The sequence below is a fragment of the Schistocerca piceifrons genome, chromosome 3, assembly GCF_021461385.2.
Source record: "Schistocerca piceifrons isolate TAMUIC-IGC-003096 chromosome 3, iqSchPice1.1, whole genome shotgun sequence".
NCBI lineage: Eukaryota > Metazoa > Arthropoda > Insecta > Orthoptera > Acrididae > Schistocerca > Schistocerca piceifrons.
The window spans coordinates 717,045,468-717,064,055 of NC_060140.1; the positions used below are offsets into that span (position 1 = coordinate 717,045,468).

At 39.8% G+C, this 18,588-nt stretch overlaps 1 protein-coding gene across 1 annotated transcript in view; it reads right to left on the reverse strand.

The window, feature by feature from the left end:
* The window catches only part of LOC124788990 (cytosolic carboxypeptidase Nna1), a 580,471-nt gene that overhangs the window by 396,072 nt on the left and 165,811 nt on the right, over nucleotides 1-18,588 (reverse strand). The window contains exon 7 of the mRNA XM_047256278.1: nucleotides 9,248-9,361. Within this exon, the coding sequence (XP_047112234.1) occupies nucleotides 9,248-9,361 (114 nt within the window). The remainder of the gene's footprint in view (nucleotides 1-9,247; nucleotides 9,362-18,588) is intronic.

The following is an 18,588-nucleotide window of genomic DNA, read 5'->3' on the forward strand; positions in this document are numbered from 1 at the left end:
GTTCATTCCTTTTAGAAGTAAACTTGGCACACTATTTCCTTTCTTTCAAATAGGCTACCACTCTCATTCCAAATGCTTCTAATTTATGCAGTAGAACTGTATGATTCGCAGTATCAAAAGCTTTACTCATATTCAAATAGGTGCTTATTTATCTCCTTCATCTAGCTCCTTTAATATTTGATGTATAACAATTGCTACTGCTGTTACAACAGAGCTTCCCTTACTAAAACCATGTTGTAGATTGTTAAATACATTACGTTTGATGAAATACACCTCAAATTGATTTAATATTAATTTCTGTACAAATTTCTCAAGCTCTGAAGTTAATGAAATTGGCCTATAGGTTTTCATGTCAGTTCCTATTCACTTCTTATACACAGGTAGGATTTCAGTGATTTTTAAAAGATCATGGAATTCTCCATGACAGAGGAAGATATTTATTAAATGTGTCAGAGGTTTCACTCTCCTCTGCATTCCTTTAGCAGCTTAGGTGAAATGTCGTCCCAGCCACAAGACATTTTAGCTTGAAATTTTCAAATGACTGCTAGGAAGTCCCACTCAGTAATGACATGGATGAAAAAAGATTGGCTAGTTTTTGCAACATTTAAATTCGGTGCCCAGTCATGTGTTTCATTTGTACCAATTGTATTAAACATCTGTGTAAATTGCTCACACACTTCTTTTGGATCATTTGTTAAATCATCATTTTCTTTTCCTGTTGTGCTGGTCTGTTCATGAGATTGCTGTTTCCAACATTCTTTACACATTATTTTCCAGGCTGTTTTACTAACACAGGTTGAGTTACTTAATGACAGGCATTTTAATGAGCTTTAAGGTTAGTAAAGGAATATTTGTATTTCTTTCTGAGCAGTTTGTATTTTGTTAAACAGCACTGTAATTTAGTACCTCTGAAGAGTATGTAACAGTCTTTCATGTTCTCTCTCAGTTCAATGATTTCTGGAGGCAAAGTCTCAGCTTTGGGGTTAATAACTTTGTTCACTTGTTTTACTTGAGTAGTTTATACAAATTTTCCCATCTATCATTTACATTTGTTGCATTGTAAACTGGTTCCCATTTTTCATTACCTAATGCCCTCTTAAGTTTATTTTAATTAAATTTTCTTTTATACATTAACATATCACTTTTAGTTGCATCTACATTTCATACATCAATTTCCATACTAACGAATTTGTGGTCGGATATGTTGTTTTCAGTGATGGTTTTGTTTAGGTTCTCCTTTGTTATGTTTGTGAATATGTGGTCAACAAATGTCTGTCTTTCTACAGTAATTCTTGTACGCTCTGGGTTAATGTGAAAATAGCTATAACACTGAATGAAGTCAACTTAACACAAATAATTATTGCTTTTATTTAAAGAGTCTATGTTGATGTCTCCAAAAGAAAGTACATTTTTTTTACACTGATGTCTTCCCAGCAGGTCCTCCAGACCACTGAAAAATTCTCCAGTACTGCTTCTAGATGACTTATACAGAGCTGCTATAATCAGGCTGTTGTTCCCTAGTTTTACATTTACTGCTGGAGCCTCAAGAACCATTTCTTTACTCAGAACATCAATTCATTTGACTTTTTCACATGCTTTATCATTTCTGCTATAAATACCTACCCCTTCACTTTATGTATCCTTTTGCAGTACAAGTTTACAAGTTTGTAATTTCTTAGTCTGTGTCCACATGCTTGCTCTTCCTTGCAATCTAATTCACTCGCACAAAGAAATGTGATTTTGATTCATTTAGGTATACATCCAAATTCTCCATTTAATTCATTATATACTGAACATTCTGGTATGTAAGTAAATCCCCCCCTCCCTGAACCATGGACCTTGCCGTTGGTGGGGAGGCTTGCGTGCCTCAACGATACAGATAGCTGTACCGTAGGTGCAACCACAACAGAGGGGTATCTGTTGAGAGGCCAGATAAACGTGTGGTTCCTGAAGAGGGGCAGCAGCCTTTTCAGTAGTTGCAGGGGCAACAGTCTGGATGATTGACTCATCTGGCCCTGTAACACTAACCAAAATGGCCTTGCTGTTGTGGTAGCGCGAACGGCTGAAAGCAAGGGGAAACTACAGCCGTAATTTTTCCCGAGGGCATGCAGCTTTACTGTATGATTAAATGATGATGGTGTCCTCTTGGATAAAATATTCTGGAGGTAAAATAGTCCCCCATTCGGATCTCCGGGCAGGGATTACCCAAGAGGAAGTTGTTATCAGGAGAAAGAAAACTAGCGTTCTACGGATCGGAGCGTGGAATGTCAGATCCCTTAATTGGGCAGGTAGGTTAGAAAATTTACAAAGGGAAATGGATAGATTAAAGTTAGATAGAGTGGAAATTAGTGAAGTTCAGTAACAGGAGGAACAAGAATTTTGGTCAGATGAATACAGGATTATAAATACAAAATGAAATAGGGGATATGCAGGAGTAGGCTTAATAATGAATAAAAAAAATAGGAGTGTGGGTAAGCTAGCACAAACAGCATAGTGAACACATTATTGTGGCCAAGATAGACACAAAGTCCACGCCTACTACAGCAGCACAAGTTTATATGCCATCTAGCTCTGCAGATGATGAAGAAATTGATGAAATATATGATGAGATAAAAGAAATTATTCAGGTAGTGAAGGGAGAAGAAAAGTTAATAGTCATGGGTGACTGGCATTTGACAGTAGGAAAAGGAAGAGAAGGAAATGTAGTAGATGAATATGGATTGGGGCTAAGATATGAAAGAGGAAGCCACCTGGTAGAATTTTGCACAGAGCATAACTTAATCATAGCTAACACTTGATTCAAGAATCATGAAAGAAGGTTGTATACATGGAAGAACCCTGGAGATACTAGAAGGTTTCAGATAGATTATATAATGGTAAGACAGAGATTTGGGTACCAGATTTTAAATTTTAAGACATTTCCAGGGGGAGATGTGGACTCTGACCACAATCTACTGGTTATGAGCTGTAGATTAAAACTGAAGAAACTGCAAAAAGGTGGGAATTTAAGGAGATGGGACCTGGATAAACTGAAAGAACCAGAGGTTGTACAGAGTTTCAGGGAGAGCATACGGGAACAATTGACAGGAATGGGGGAAAGAAATACAGTACAAGAAGAATGGGTAGCTTTGAGGAATGAAATAGTGAAGGCTGCAGAGGGTCAAGTAGGTAAAAAGACGAGGGCTAGTAGAAATCCTTGGGTAACAGAAGAGATACTGAATTTAGTTGATGAAAGGAGAAAATACAAAAATGCAGTAAGTGAAGCAGGCAAAAAGGAACACAAAAGTCTCAAAAATGAGATATACAGGAAGTGCAAAATGGCTAAGCAGGGATGGCTAGAGGACAAATGTAAGGATGTAGAGGCTTATCTCACGAGGGGTAAGATAGATACAGCCAACAGGAAAATTAAAGAGACCTTTGGAGAAAAGAGAACCACTTGCATGAATATCAAGAGCTCCAATGGAAACCCAGTTCTAAGCAAAGAAGGGAAAGCAGAAAGGTGGAAGGATATATAGAGGGTCTATACAGGGTCGATGCTCTTGAGGACAATATTATGGAAATGGAAGAGGAGGTAGATGAAGATGAAACTGGAGATCTGATACTGCGTGAAGAGTTTGACGGAGCACTGAAAGACCTAAGTCGAAACAAGGCCCAGGAGTAGACAACATTCCATTAGTACTACTGACGGCCTTGGGAGAGCCAGTCCTGACAAAACTCTACCATCTGGTGAGCAAGATGTAGGAGACAGGCGAAATTCCCTCAGACTTCAAGAAGAATGTAATAATTCCAATCCCAAAGAAAGCAGGTGTTGACAGATGTGAAAATTACCGAACTATCAGTTTAATAAGTCACAGCTGCAAAATACTAACGCGAATTCTTTACAGATGAATGAAAAAAATGGTAGAAGCCAATCTTGGGGAAGATCAGTTTGGATTCTGTAGAAATGTTGGAACATGTGAGGCAATACTGACCTTATGACTTATCTTAGAAGAAAGATTAAGGAAAGACAAACCTACATTTCTAGCATTTGTAGACTTAGAGAAAGCATTTGACAATGTTGACTGGAATACTCTCTTTCAAATTCTGAAGGTGGCAGGGGTAAAATACAGGGAGCAAAAAGCTATTTACAATTTGTACAGAAAGCAGATGGCAGTTATAAGAGTTGAGGGACATGAATAGGAAGCAGTGGTTGAGAAGGGAGTGAGACAGGGTTGTAGCCTCTCCCCGATGCTATTCAATCTGTATATTGAGCAAGCAGTAAAGGATACAGAAGAAAAGTTTGGAGTAGGTATTAAAATCCATGGAGAAGAAATAAAAACTTTGAGGTTCATTGATGACATTGTAATTCTGTCGGAGACAGCAAAGGACTTGAAAGAGCAGTTGAACGGAATGGACAGTGTCTTGAAAGGAGGGTATAAGATGAACATGAACAAAAGCAAAACGAGGATAATGGAATGTAGTCGAATTAAATCGGGCGATGCTGAGGGAATTAGATTAGGAAATGAGACACTTAAAGTAGTAAAGGAGTTTTGCTATTTGGGGAGCAAAATAACTGATGATGGTCAAAGTAGAGAGGATATAAAATGTAGACTGGCAATGGCAAGGAAAGCGTTTCTGAAGAAGAGAAATTTGTTAACATCGAGTATTGAATTAAGTGTCAGGAAGTCGTTTCTGAAAGTATTTGTATGGAGTGTAGCCATGTATGGAAGTGAAACATGGACAATAAACAGTTTGGACAAGAAGAGAATAGAAGCTTTCGAAATGTGGTGCTACAGAATAATGCTGAAGATTAGATGGGTGGATCACATTACTAATGAGGAGGTATTGAATAGAATTGGGGAGAAGAGGAGTTTGTGGCATAACTTGACTAGAAGAAGGGATCGGTTGGTAGGACATGTTCTGAGGCATCAAGGGATCACCAATTTAGTACTGGAGGGCAGCGTGGAGGGTAAAAATCGTAGAGGGAGACCAAGAGATGAGTACACTAAGCAGATTCAGAAGGATGTAGGCTGCAGTAGGTACTGGGAGATGAAGAAGCTTGCACAGGATAGAGTAGCGTGGAGAGCTGCATCAAACCAGTCTCAGGACTGAAGACCACAACAGCAAAAACAACAACAACAACAACAACAAGTATTAAATTGGAATGTTTTACTTCAAAAAAGCATCCCTATTACTGTTGTGATTGGCAATTTTGTATAAGTCATCTTTCTCTGCAATAATTTTGCTTATTTTCTCACATAAAAGTTTCTTGCCTTCGAAATTTAGATGCATCTCATGTTTGGTATGTAGGCATTTGTCCATTTTACGTATATCCACGATTCTTCATTTTCCAAATGAAGCACACATCTGTTTGATTTTGATGTTATTTTTTCATATCTCCTTGTTGACATACGAGTTGCATATTAGGTCATGCCTATGAGGCAGCGTTGCAACTAGTTGCATTTTGACATTTGTTAGCTTTTAAGAACTTTTACAGGCTTGCTAAGCAATTTTTTGCCTCATTTCTTATGACATTGTTGGCACCAGCTATGTTCACAACATATTCATTTTTCACCATCCTTTTTTTCCTGTAGCTTGACACTGGTAAAATATTTCATACTTGCAACTGGTTTTACTATTCCCATTGCTTGTCTAGTAAAATACTTGACAGGTTTCTGACATGGTTGTCTGTTAAGAAAAGGACACTGTACCTTTTTTGTGACCGATGCTTGATTCTCTTGTCACTGTGTTTTGCTGTTGTTTAGTTTTCTCCACCCCTGTGTTGCTTATGAACTTCATTTCCATAACATTTCACACTTTCATGTTTGTCACTAACACTTGTTTCAGTAGTCATTGCAGAGTGATTATCATCAGCAAATGTATACAATTTTTGTGGTAATAATGGTTCACAACAGTCTACAGATGTCAGTTTTTTTTCATATTCAATTTGGAACAGTATGGCTAGGACCTGTGTGACATCATGCCCAAGATTCCCCCCCCCCCCCGCCCCATCCTAAAGTGGTATTCCGTCACTCACTCAACCTACACAATTCCTAGTCCACTCCTATATCACTAACATTTCCAACCCCTTGCCTGGCAATCATCACTGTGGAAAACCTAGGTGCAAGATCTGCCTGGATAACCTTCCAGCGCTTCCTTCTACAGTCTGTCACAGGCTTATCCTTCCCTTCAGAAGCTGCACCACTCAGAAAACAGCCATGTCATATACCAACTCTGATATAAACACTACACAGCTTTTTACATTTGCAAGACTACCAACAAGCTATTCACCAGGTTGAATGGCCACCACCAAACTATTACCACCAACAAAGTTGACCACTAAGCCCAACATGCCCAATTTCAATGGTTACTTCACAACCTCGCCCACGTGTAATCTTCTTCCCACCACCAGTTTTTTCTGAACTTCACAGATTGGAATTATCCTTGCAACAAATCCTTTCCCCCATAATTGTCCTGGCCTCAATCTCTGGTATCCAGCTTCGCCCACACTCTCCACCCAACAGTTTATCCTTTCTCCATCATATTACCCCCTGCCAATTCATGTCTTCATATCATCTTCAGTGTGAGCTGTTCCCCACTACTCTGACATCTGTGTATCACATGTCTAGCCTATGCACCTGCCAATCCTCCCTCCTGCATTCTTAGCCAGCAAACCTGCTGCCTCCCTCCAAGGCACTAGCCATTCATCACTAACCTCTCTTCTTGCCTCTACCCACCCCATCTGATGCAACTCCTAATCCAGCCTAGCCCATCTTCCAAACTGCAATGATAGAATTGTGCATCCAGTCGGTGCCATGGAGGGACATGGGTGTGTGAAAGCATGCATGTGTATGTATTTGTGTTCTAGCTCAAAAAAGGGTTTACTCTGAAAACTTGAGCAAGTTTCCTTTCTTTATTCTGTGTGTCTGTCAACAACTAGACACTCCTACTTTTTGATGAGGGGCTTCCTTTACTCCTACAGTATTTAGAAACTTTTTCATTGTGCAGAAAAGAGTAAATTACTCAGTAATGACAGTTTTCAGTGTTCTACATAGTGATATCAAGAGTCTTGCTCTTGATACACCAAAATCCACCAAGAGCAAATTGAAAGAATAATTGTTACAAAATACCTTCTATTCAATTAGTTATTTGTTTGGCAGAAATTAGTGCATACAGCAAGAAAATTGTGTTTCATTCAGTTGTAGGCAGACGATCCAAAAAGTAAAAACTATCAATATATCGTAATAAGCATATGGACGTAGTTATTGTATGACTGAGATGGGCCATTTAGTGCAAGGATAAATATATTTTTTGTCATAAAAGATGTAACTGATTTACAAATGTTTAGTTATTATTAATATCAATCTAATGTCTTGTCCTGTATATCTTGTTGTATTATGTACATTATTTATTTTTATTTATTATGATGTAACTTTAGCTGATATGATTATTACCTTGAAGCTGCAATATTGTACTCTACTGTATCCATTATTGTACATTTTATGGAAAATTCATGATTGTAAATATTGTAAAAACACTGACTTGATCCACATCCTAGAAATTCTAATGATACTGAGATCAAAAAATCTCACAATTTAACAAATATTATTTGGCCTCAAATATAACAAGTGTTTTTTTTATCTGAGCCAATGAAAACAACAAAAAATAGAAAGGAATATAATGGCGAGAATGGGTGGGCTACACATAATCCAGAGCTCCAAAACACAGAGACTTTCCACTGAATCAAATAATGAAGTATGGGGGAAAAACCAGAGAGTTATATTGTTACATCTATTATACACTCCTGGAAATGGAAAAAAGAACACATTGACACCGGTGTGTCAGACCCACCATACTTGCTCCGGACACTGCGAGAGGGCTGTACAAGCAATGATCACACGCATGGCACAGCGGACACACCAGGAACCGCGGTGTTGGCCGTCGAATGGCGCTAGCTGCGCAGCATTTGTGCACCGCCGCCGTCAGTGTCAGCCAGTTTGCCGTGGCATACGGAGCTCCATCGCAGTCTTTAACACTGGTAGCATGCCCGACAGCGTGGACATGAACCGTATGTGCAGTTGACGGACTTTGAGCGAGGGCGTATAGTGGGCATGCGGGAGGCCGGGTGGACGTACCGCCGAATTGCTCAACACGTGGGGCGTGAGGTCTCCACAGTACATCGATGTTGTCGCCAGTGGTCGGCGGAAGGTGCACGTGCCCGTCGACCTGGGACCGGATCGCAGCGACGCACGGATGCACGCCAAGACCGTGGGATCCTACGCAGTGCCGTAGGGGACCGCACCGCCACGTCCCAGCAAATTAGGGACACTGTTGCTCCTGGGGTATCGGCGAGGACCATTCGCAACCGTCTCCATGAAGCTGGGCTACGGTCCCGCACACCGTTAGGCCGTCTTCCGCTCACGCCCCAACATCGTGCAGCCCGCCTCCAGTGGTGTCGCGACAGGCGTGAATGGAGGGACGAATGGAGACGTGTCGTCTTCAGCGATGAGAGTCGCTTCTGCCTTGGTGCCAATGATGGTCGTATGCGTGTTTGGCGCCGTGCAGGTGAGCGCCACAATCAGGACTGCATACGACCGAGGCACACAGGGCCAACACCCGGCATCATGGTGTGGGGAACGATCTCCTACACTGGCCGTACACCACTGGTGATCGTCGAGGGGACACTGAATAGTGCACGGTACATCCAAACCGTCATCGAACCCATCGTTCTACCATTCCTAGACCGGCAAGGGAACTTGCTGTTCCAACAGGACAATGCACGTCCGCATGTATCCCGTGCCACCCAACGTGCTCTAGAAGGTGTAAGTCAACTACCCTGGCCAGCAAGATCTCCGGATCTGTCCCCCATTGAGCATGTTTGGGACTGGATGAAGCGTCGTCTCACGCGGTCTGCACGTCCAGCATGAACGCTGGTCCAACTGAGGCGCCAGGTGGAAATGGTATGGCAAGCCGTTCCACAGGACTACATCCAGCATCTCTACGATCCTCTCCATGGGAGAATAGCAGCCTGCATTGCTGCGAAAGGTGGATATACACTGTACTAGTGCCAACATTGTGCATGCTCTGTTGCCTGTGTCTATGTGCCTGTGGTTTTGTCAGTGTGATCATGTGATGTATCTGACCCCAGGAATGTGTCAATAAAGTTTCCCCTTCCTGGGACAATGAATTCACGGTGTTCTTATTTCAATTTCCAGGAGTGTATTTATGTCACATACTCCAATTTGTTATTAAATTAATATACACTTACCTTTGATTCTTCTCCATAAGATGGTGCTGTAATGGTTAAGTAATAAACATTATTTCCAGCCAGGGATCGGCACAATAACCTAAGTTTGCTGTATGTTGACTTTATTGGATGATTCTGTAAAAAATGAAAAAATTATGCTAAAAATCAATATGTATTTTATTATCTGGAGGGGCAATTTCAAACTTGATAGTTATGTAGATAGATGAAGGTTATCCTCAGAATTTTTAGTTTTAGGACAAACCTTCTATTGCACTGCAGTGCCACAGAATTTTGAATTAATTAAATGCTGTAACATGCCAGACATTTAAATAAATAAACAATGTTTCCTTATAAAATGGAAACATATTTGAAATGATTTACATTTAAATATCTGACTATGGTAGCTAACAACTGAACATGCTGTATTACATTATTTCTTAATGAACAATCTGAGAAGTATGTTTCAGCTTAACATTATTTTTCACTTATTGAAAGTAATACTTCACTTACATAATTATCTTGTTTATTAACTTAATTCAGCAACTGAAATGCACAGTGAACATATTTATCAGGACACTAATAGAAACAGATAACTGTCAGCAATAAAAAGCAGTTTAAAAAGTTCTGGACTGTTTAATCACCAGGGAAGTGAAAGACTGTATTTGGTGGTTTTCCCAGAAGTATAGTATAAAAAGGAAGATTGAAAAACTAGGGGGGAATGAAAGATCCCTTCAGCCAAAATTAGATAAGGCAGGGAGAGATGTGGGCATGTTAAGGATGGAGAGAGTGTGATGGAAAATATTATTCAACTTGAATAATATTATTCACTTATTCCTCACGAGCCAATAAAAGATGTCCATATAAAAACTCTGGATTGATGTATGAGCAGATTTAGAGAAAGGCAACTGAGCATCTCCACTGCAGTGAATGGGTTGCTTATGCTTTGGAATCGTGGCTTGGCCGTGTCTTAGAAATTAGGGAGTAGATTGGCAGGGGACAATGTCAATGCCTGACAAAAATTTGGAGAGACATAATGTAAAATGTCAGTCTGTTATAAGATTCTATTTGGGGATTTTGTTCTGGTCTACAAATTAATAAGAGATCTGTTCACCTAACATTGTAATTGTTATATATGTGCAATAAAATACAGAAAAGCATTTAGAAAGTGGTTACATCACTTCATAAAAACTTGTGCAGATCAGAACTCTGTTACAGCACTCAACCCTCTGCAGATGGTGAAGAAGTCAAGCAGCACAAATCAGTGGCACTATGTAGCAGGTCCACTGAATCAAGAAACTTCAAGAAAGGTGGCCATATGAACATAATTAAGGTAAACATTACTGTGATATCATCAGGATGACAAATCATTTGTGGAAGTATCATGCCATACTGACTTCATCCAGCTAAAGGAAAATGGATGTTACATTCCAAGAGATTTATGAAGTGCTTAAGGAAACAAAGAGAAAGTCACAGGACTTTTTCTAAAAGCCTTGAGGTAAATTTAGGAAACATGTTTGACCCACTGCTTCACTTATGAAATCAATAGGTATAGCTAGGACACAACAAACTGTTAGGAGATCTGAAAAGTAGGGATGCAGGAAAGCCATTATGTGAAAGAAATTTTGGTCGTTGTTAAAGTATATTTACAACAAATGATGATCATGAAAAAAGTATTTACTTTGAAAAAAACCACATATTCTCCCTCTTACACTAATCACCTGCTGATTTTGCGTACTAGTTGATTTGAAAAGTTACGTAGCTTGACTGTTTTCAGAGAACACTATCTGCTGTCTATTTACTGGAAAAGTTAAGAACCTGTATAATATGAACATTAGTATTACTAGAATTTACATCCCGAGTCCAAAAATTCTCATAAATTGTAGAAGGAGTGGCTAGTAATGCATGAAACTCTTTTACTTTATTTTCAAATTCTGACCTGGAGATTGCTTGCTCCCTTCCTGATGTCTGCTATCAACCTGTTATGCAGTTTTTGCAACTGCTATTTCATAAAGAAAATATTTTACTATGGAATATAAAGACATGCTGCTGGGATGAAAACTTCTGGGCAAATACAACTCAGTACTTCATTTTCAATAAGGAGACATTGTCAGAAGTGGAAGTAGTATTTAACATACTTCTAGGATGTCTAATAGGACAAGTATTAAGAAAAAATTTAATTTAGAAAGCCGTTGAAATTACAGGGGGACAGAATGGGTAGCATCAGGAGATCAAATGTTTACTAATGCTAATAGAAAACACTTCAAAGTAGAAAATATTAATCCTAGATTTCATAAATTATATTCTCAGTTTTCAGGGAGGAAAGATGAAGTGGTTGGAGATGGCTTGAAAAGGAGTGAGGGGCAAATCACTCAGATCACAAGTTGAGAGAGCTCCTGATGTACATATACTGAGTTGGAAGACAACGCAGTTCTTGGAGGCAATCAAGGGAAATGCAGTTGTGTACAGGATGTTTGTACAATGAGAAACTGTTGCAAACCTGCAAGAAAAACTTGTATGATCAACACTTGGTTCAACAAATATTAGCTGACCTTTGCAACATATAAAAATGTGTTGAAATGTATATGAGACAAGACTCATTGTTTGATTAAATTATCACTGATTTATTGGTGGAGTAAATAATGTCAAGTATTTAGGATTTCAATTCGTGATAAATTAAAACAGAATGAAAACACAAATCTAGTTTTGGGCAAGCAAATGCCAGACAGAGATTAATTTAAAGATTCCTGAGGAAGAGTAACTTACCCCTGGAAGAGGTTCCCTACACAAATCATCCAATAAATTCAGCAATTTAGCATCATTCTGGAACATGCTGCAGCAATCTAATCTGAACACTTGGTATTTAGACAACTGCTTCACAGTACATTTTTTCATTATGTCCTTTGCAGTAATTAATACTACTCTTTCCTCAAAAATAGTCCAGAGCATAAGTATAAAACTACAACTTTTACAAAGACTTAAAGGCTTAAAAATAGTACAGAAAGGATTCAGATATGTGGGTTCTATGTATTGAACAACCTTTCAGAGCACACTGAATGTCTCATGACTAACATGGTGGGCTACCTCTAATGACTACAATGTTAAACTCTCTTCAATATTCCTTTTTGGTAATGTGATGGAGTTCCAGATTAAATTAAACAAAATTCTGTAGTGCAGCTCCTACTACTTCAATTAAGAGAATCTTCACAGAAACTGGAAATCAGAAAGTATGCCTCCAAGAATGTAACCAAAGATCATCCACAGATGTATTTCTTATACAAATGACACAATGAGCTTATATGATGATTATCAGCTGTTGTGACTTCTCAAGTGACATGATCCAATCATAGTTTTTCAGTACATTTCAAGCATTTGATTCTGTGTATTTCTGCATTAGACACAGCATTTATTTGTCAAAAATGGGACAGAAAGCACAGATGACAGAGTCATCTACAAGTTATCAAGCAGAAGTGGTGGGATCTCCTCTCTCCTTTAGAATAGTCACAGCCAACCTTCTTCCAGAAGATGAAAAACTGGCACTCTCACACTTGGTTCCATTTCTAGCAATCAACTTTGTAGAGATATTCAACTTGACCTGCTGTGGTGGATGAGGTGAGGATTGACATAGACCAGAATCAGAATCCTTCTCCACTAATCCCACCTTGTTCACATGGTCTCCATCATCATCATCTTTACTTGTCTCTGGTACAAAATCCTCATCTTCATCACTGAAGTCAATTTCAAGTTCAACATTAGAATTCTCTTAGAGACCAACATTTTTTTTTCACCAGAAAGTTCACACATATGGAACATCATGAGTGATTGTATCAAATGCTTTTTATTAGTCTAGGAATATGCTCAGGGTATGTTCCTTCTTATCTAAGGCCTGTACCATTTCATACAAAAAAGAAAATGTTGCTGTTTTGGTTGAATGATATTTTCTAAAACTATGTAATTATTCTATTAGTGTATTATATTTATTTATGAAATTAGATGGTCTTTCATGTAAAAGCTTCTATAGAATTTTTGAAAATAGACAGTAGAGAAACCGGTCTATAGTTTAACACCCCTTTCTGGCTTCCTTTTTTGTGTAGTGGTTTCACTTTAACAATTTTTAAGCAAGTTGTAAAGTTTCCAGTTGAGATGGACAGGTATACAAGTTTTGTCAGTGGTTCAGAGATCAAGTCTACACATATTTTTACAACAAAATCTAGCATATTGTCTATTCCTAATGAGTAGTTGATTTTAGAAGCTTGATTTCTTGCTGTTCCTCTTGTATTCTAGCTGGCATGACAAATAATGTGTTATCTACTGATCAATGTTGATGTATGCAGGATGTTTATTGGTGAAATTTTGCTTGAACATGTTCCATCACATTCACAAAATAATGGTTAAACACATTAGTTACACTCTTTGGTTTGCTGATAGTTAATCCACAACATAGGAATAAAAAATGATTCTGTGATCTTTCATATTTTATTAATTGACTACACATTTTATTGACCAAGTCTCTGTTGAAACATATAACTCATACAAGTTAGCCACCAAAATATACAAATATTCATATGCAAGTCTTAATATGGGCCACCCAATCCAAAAATCTTCAGCTGCAGGTGAGCTCTTACACAACTAACATCTCCACTTGAGGGCATGGCTGCTCAAGCCAGACTTCACAAAATCCTCACTAGAGTACCAACTAATCCAGGAGATACATTGAGGAAGGAGGATGGGGAATACACAAAGATAGCACATGAGTCATTGGAACTGCTCCTCAAAACTCACTTTCCTCAATGTGCTATGGTGGATAACATAGACCAGAATGCAATCCCTGGTGGGATCTCAGGCACTCGAAGAGAGGACTGGGAATTGGCCAAGGAGTGCGTCGACTTCAATAAAATCCAATGGGCAGTGGGAACATTCCGACCATTCAAGTCACCTGGCCCAGATGGAATCTTTCCAGCTCTCCTGCAACAGGTAGGAGAGAATCTCGTAAGAATCCTATGCGGGGTATTCAGGGTCAGCCTAATAGCAGGGATCATTCCCAATGCATGGAGGGTAGAGGACGTTGTTTTTACTCCAAAGCCAGAGAGAACTGATCATACCAAGGCCAAGGACATGAGACCAATCTGTCTGTCCTCCTTCATTCTTAAAACATTGGAAAAACTGGTTAATGTAAATTTTGGAGAGAGGAGGCTAGTTAGGGCTCCTCTACATTCAAACCAACACACATATCAACCAGGTAAATCATGTGAGACAGCTCTCCATCAACTCATTGGGAGGGTGGAGGAAGCATTTCACTTTCAAGAAATAGCCCTCTGCATCTTCCTGGACATCGAGGGGACATTTTAGCAATACAACCTTCGATTCCATGGTTAGGGCAGCAGAGGTGCATGACCAAGGGACCACTATAAGTAGGTGGACTAGGGCCATGCTTCATGGAAGGAAGGTAGAGGCCATCATGATGAATGAAAATATGGTAATTAACCCCACTAGAGGTTGTTCACAAGGAGGAGTTTTGTCCTCTTTATTGTGGAATCTAGTGGTGAATGAACTCATTGCAGAACTAAATTCCAGACAATGCTTTTGATTGGTATACGCAGATGACCTTGTCTTAGTAATACCTGGCAAATTTACTGACACTGGTAGGAATATGGCACAAGGTGCATTGGACATTGTGCAAGATTGGTCCATTAAACAGGATCTAAGGGTTAATCCTAACAAGATGGTTGTGGTACCATTCACTAAGAAGCATATCCAACACTCAAGTTGGAATCTAAAGCTCTTCGATGAAACTCTACCTGTGAAGGGGATAGTGAAATAGCTAGGGGTAACCTTAGATGAGAAACTAATGTGGACCTCTCACATTAAGAGCATCTGCTCTGAGGTGGAAGGTACTCTAGTGAGTACCAGTGTGGCAAAAACTGGGGCCTAAGCCCCAAAGGAATGCACTGGATATACACCACGGTTGTTAGACCTAGGATCTCCTACAGGGTTGTAGTGTGGTGGAAGAAGGTAGAACAGCAGGTTGCAGGTAAGGAGCTTGTTAAGGTGCAGAGACTGGCCTGCTTAGCCATAACAGGGAGAATTAGCAGCACACCAACCACTGAGATGCAAGCCATGCTGGACATGCCTCCACAGACCTTTGGGTCAAGATGGAGGCAGCAGCTGGCGCATACAGACTGAAAACTGGTAAAAACTGGATTTCATTGGAATATCCAGAATCACACACTAAAATAGTGAGTGAGGTAAATATAGGAGAGGCTAGGGAAATGCTGGGTGACTATGTAATAACTCCCAATTGCTTTGACAAGCCTTACAATAAAATAATTAGAAGCAGGGAGCAGTGGGTAAAAACAGTTCGACACTGTACAGGGTACATAGTCTGGTTCACTGATGGATAGAAATCAGACCAAGGTGCTGGGGATGGGGTGTGCAGGTTTCAGCCAAGACTGGAGGGCATCATCTCTCTAGGAAAACTGGCCTTGGTATTTCAAGCTGAAATTACTGCAATCAGGGTGTGAGTGGAGGAGAATATGCATAGGTGCTACAAGGACTGTAGCATCTACATTTTTTCAGACAGCCAGGCAGCCCTGAAATCATTGGCAGCTCCTGCAACAAGATCTAAGATTGTTGCAGAATGTCACATGGCTCTGGTGGAGCTAGGGGGAAGCAACAGGTAAACCTAGTGTGGGTCCCTGGCCACTCAGGGATCAGTGGCGATGGACAAGCTGACAGATTGGCCAGGATGAGGGCAAAGGCTCCATTCATTGGACAGGAACCTGTCCTGACAATCACCAAGGCTGTGATCAAACTAGAACTATTGAACTGGCTTAGAAGACAGCACATAGAATACTGGACCAAGGTCTATAAACAAAAACATAGTAAGGTTATGATGCCAAAGCCGTATTCTAAAAGAAGCTCTGTAATCCTCGGCTTGAACAGGAAAGAGATTAAACTCATGGTTGGACTGATGACCAGCCATGGGAATTTCAAAAAACACCAACATACAATGGGTACAATGGAAGAAGGCCCTGACTGTAGGACCTGTGATGAGAGTGAAGAAACTACATCACGCTTAATCTTAGAATGCACAGCACTGGAGAGCAAGAGACACAGAATTTCTGGGACAACTAGACATGAAGAAATTATGTCGAACAAAAAACTGGTAAAGGGACTCCATGCATTTAAGGGCATTGGTTGGCTTTATTAGATATACAGGGAGCGATACTGCACAATAAATTCAGTTTTGGTGCAGGCAGTGGCGGGTTAGACAAAAGCTGTTTTAGCTTCCCTGCCACAATCAAATCAAATCAAATCAAACATCTCCATTCAATACGTGGCAATGTTATGAGCATGAATGCTCATGCTTCATCCTAGTAGTCCGCAGCTCGTGGTCGTGCGGTAGCATTCTCGCTTCCCGCACCCGGGTTCCCGGGTTCGATTCCCGGCGGGGTCAGGGATTTTCTCTGCCTCGTGATGACTGGGTGTTGTGTGATGTCCTTAGGTTAGTTAGGTTTAAGTAGTTCTAAGTTCTAGGGGACTGATGACCATAGATGTTAAGTCCCATAGTGCTCAGAGCCATTAGAACCTTTTTTATCTTAGTACTATTTCTCATCTGTAACATATGTAAATAAGAGCACCAAAACAGGAGGTATAGTGATTTAAATTAAGAGTGGCCAATCACAATTGTGACTTGATTGCTAGGAAGTCAATGAGAATGAGTTAAGCATAAGCACATTCATTTTTACGGAAAATATGGTGGCTGACATCACAGGGGTGCAGAGAGAGGGAAGGGCAACAGGAACACCACTGTTACGACTTGGAATTCTGGTGGCAAACAGGATGGATGGGTGTCAGCATTGCTAAAGCTAATCTCATAAATAACCTCTGTGTTTTGCTCTCAAACAGAGACAGAGCAAGTGAAGTAACTTGTGTGTAGGTTGTTCAATTTTATAACTGTGCATTAAAATTTCATTTAGACTATAGTGATGACAAAGGTATAGATGAATGTAATTCACTTTGCAAAGTTTATTCCCAGCAACAACACAGATGTTGTTGTACATAGTAAGTCAACCACTGAACTTGCTCTTGCACTTCTCTTTTGTGGCCAAGCAGAAGTCAAAGACAACCTGTCAGTTATGACCACTACTAATTTGAACTGTGGACATTTAATGGCACAGCACTGTGTAGGTCTGCATCATTCCTTTGGAAAAGATCCTGGCATTGGGTAGCGAAGACCCATGTGGCAAAAAGATCATTATACTTGTGAAAGCACAATTGGAACAAGCTTAATTGTCAGAAGTATTGTGTTGTGATATTTGTGAAACTTTATAACAAGTTTTCATAAAGGACAATCTGCCTCAAGTATATAATTCATTTTTATCAGAACTTCATTACTTCTTTTAGTAGCAGCAAACCTTAACTTCCACATATTCATCTTATGCTACTGTAGAGCGACAGAATTCACAGGGTGGCGAACACCACACTAGTGGCTGCACTGCAGGTTAAAACAGGTAGATCTCTTGTAAGAATGACAATGTAAGGTCTTATTTTGTTTTTTAGTCAACAAAGAGGTGTATGATGTTCTCCTCCAGAGAGCAAGCAATGATACAATGTTACAATTTGGTGCATTAAGCAGCCAGGAAACTGGAAAAAGGCATGCCAGAAATGACTCCCATATTTTACGGACTATAATACTTGCTTCTATCTGTGAAAATTTGCCACCAAAATTCAGGTGTGTCTTACACTCAAAATTCATATAAAATGTTGTCCAGTGTTTGATTTCAAATTCCTGCCAATCTCAAAAATGAGCATGTATTCAAAGCTGTGGGAAACCTTCCTCTATCTGGAACACTAGAATCAACTGGCAGCAGCAGTGCACTGATGCAACAAACATGAATTGTGGGGATTCAAATGGTTCAAATGGCTCTGAGCACTATGGGACTCAACTGCTGAGGTCATTAGTCCCCTAGAACTTAGAACTAGTTAAACCTAACTAACCTAAGGACATCACAAACATCCATGCCCGAGGCAGGATTCGAACCTGCGACCGTAGCGGTCTTGCGGTTCCAGACTGCAGCGCCTTTAACCGCACGGCCACTTTGGCCGGCAATTGTGGGGATTCACAAGCTTGCTAACACTCTCTCCTTCCCACCCCACCATCATCATAAGCCCAGTACACTATCTAGCTTATGACATGTCATTGCTGTCCACTGTGCCAGTGAACCTGAATTGAAAGTGATTTTTGTTACTAGTAATAGTAAAATATTTTTGCTTGTAGCTAGTTTCATAATAGAAAAAAATAAAAGGTATTCATATGATGTGGGCTATAAATTGAAAGTAATACCATATACAGAGGAACATAG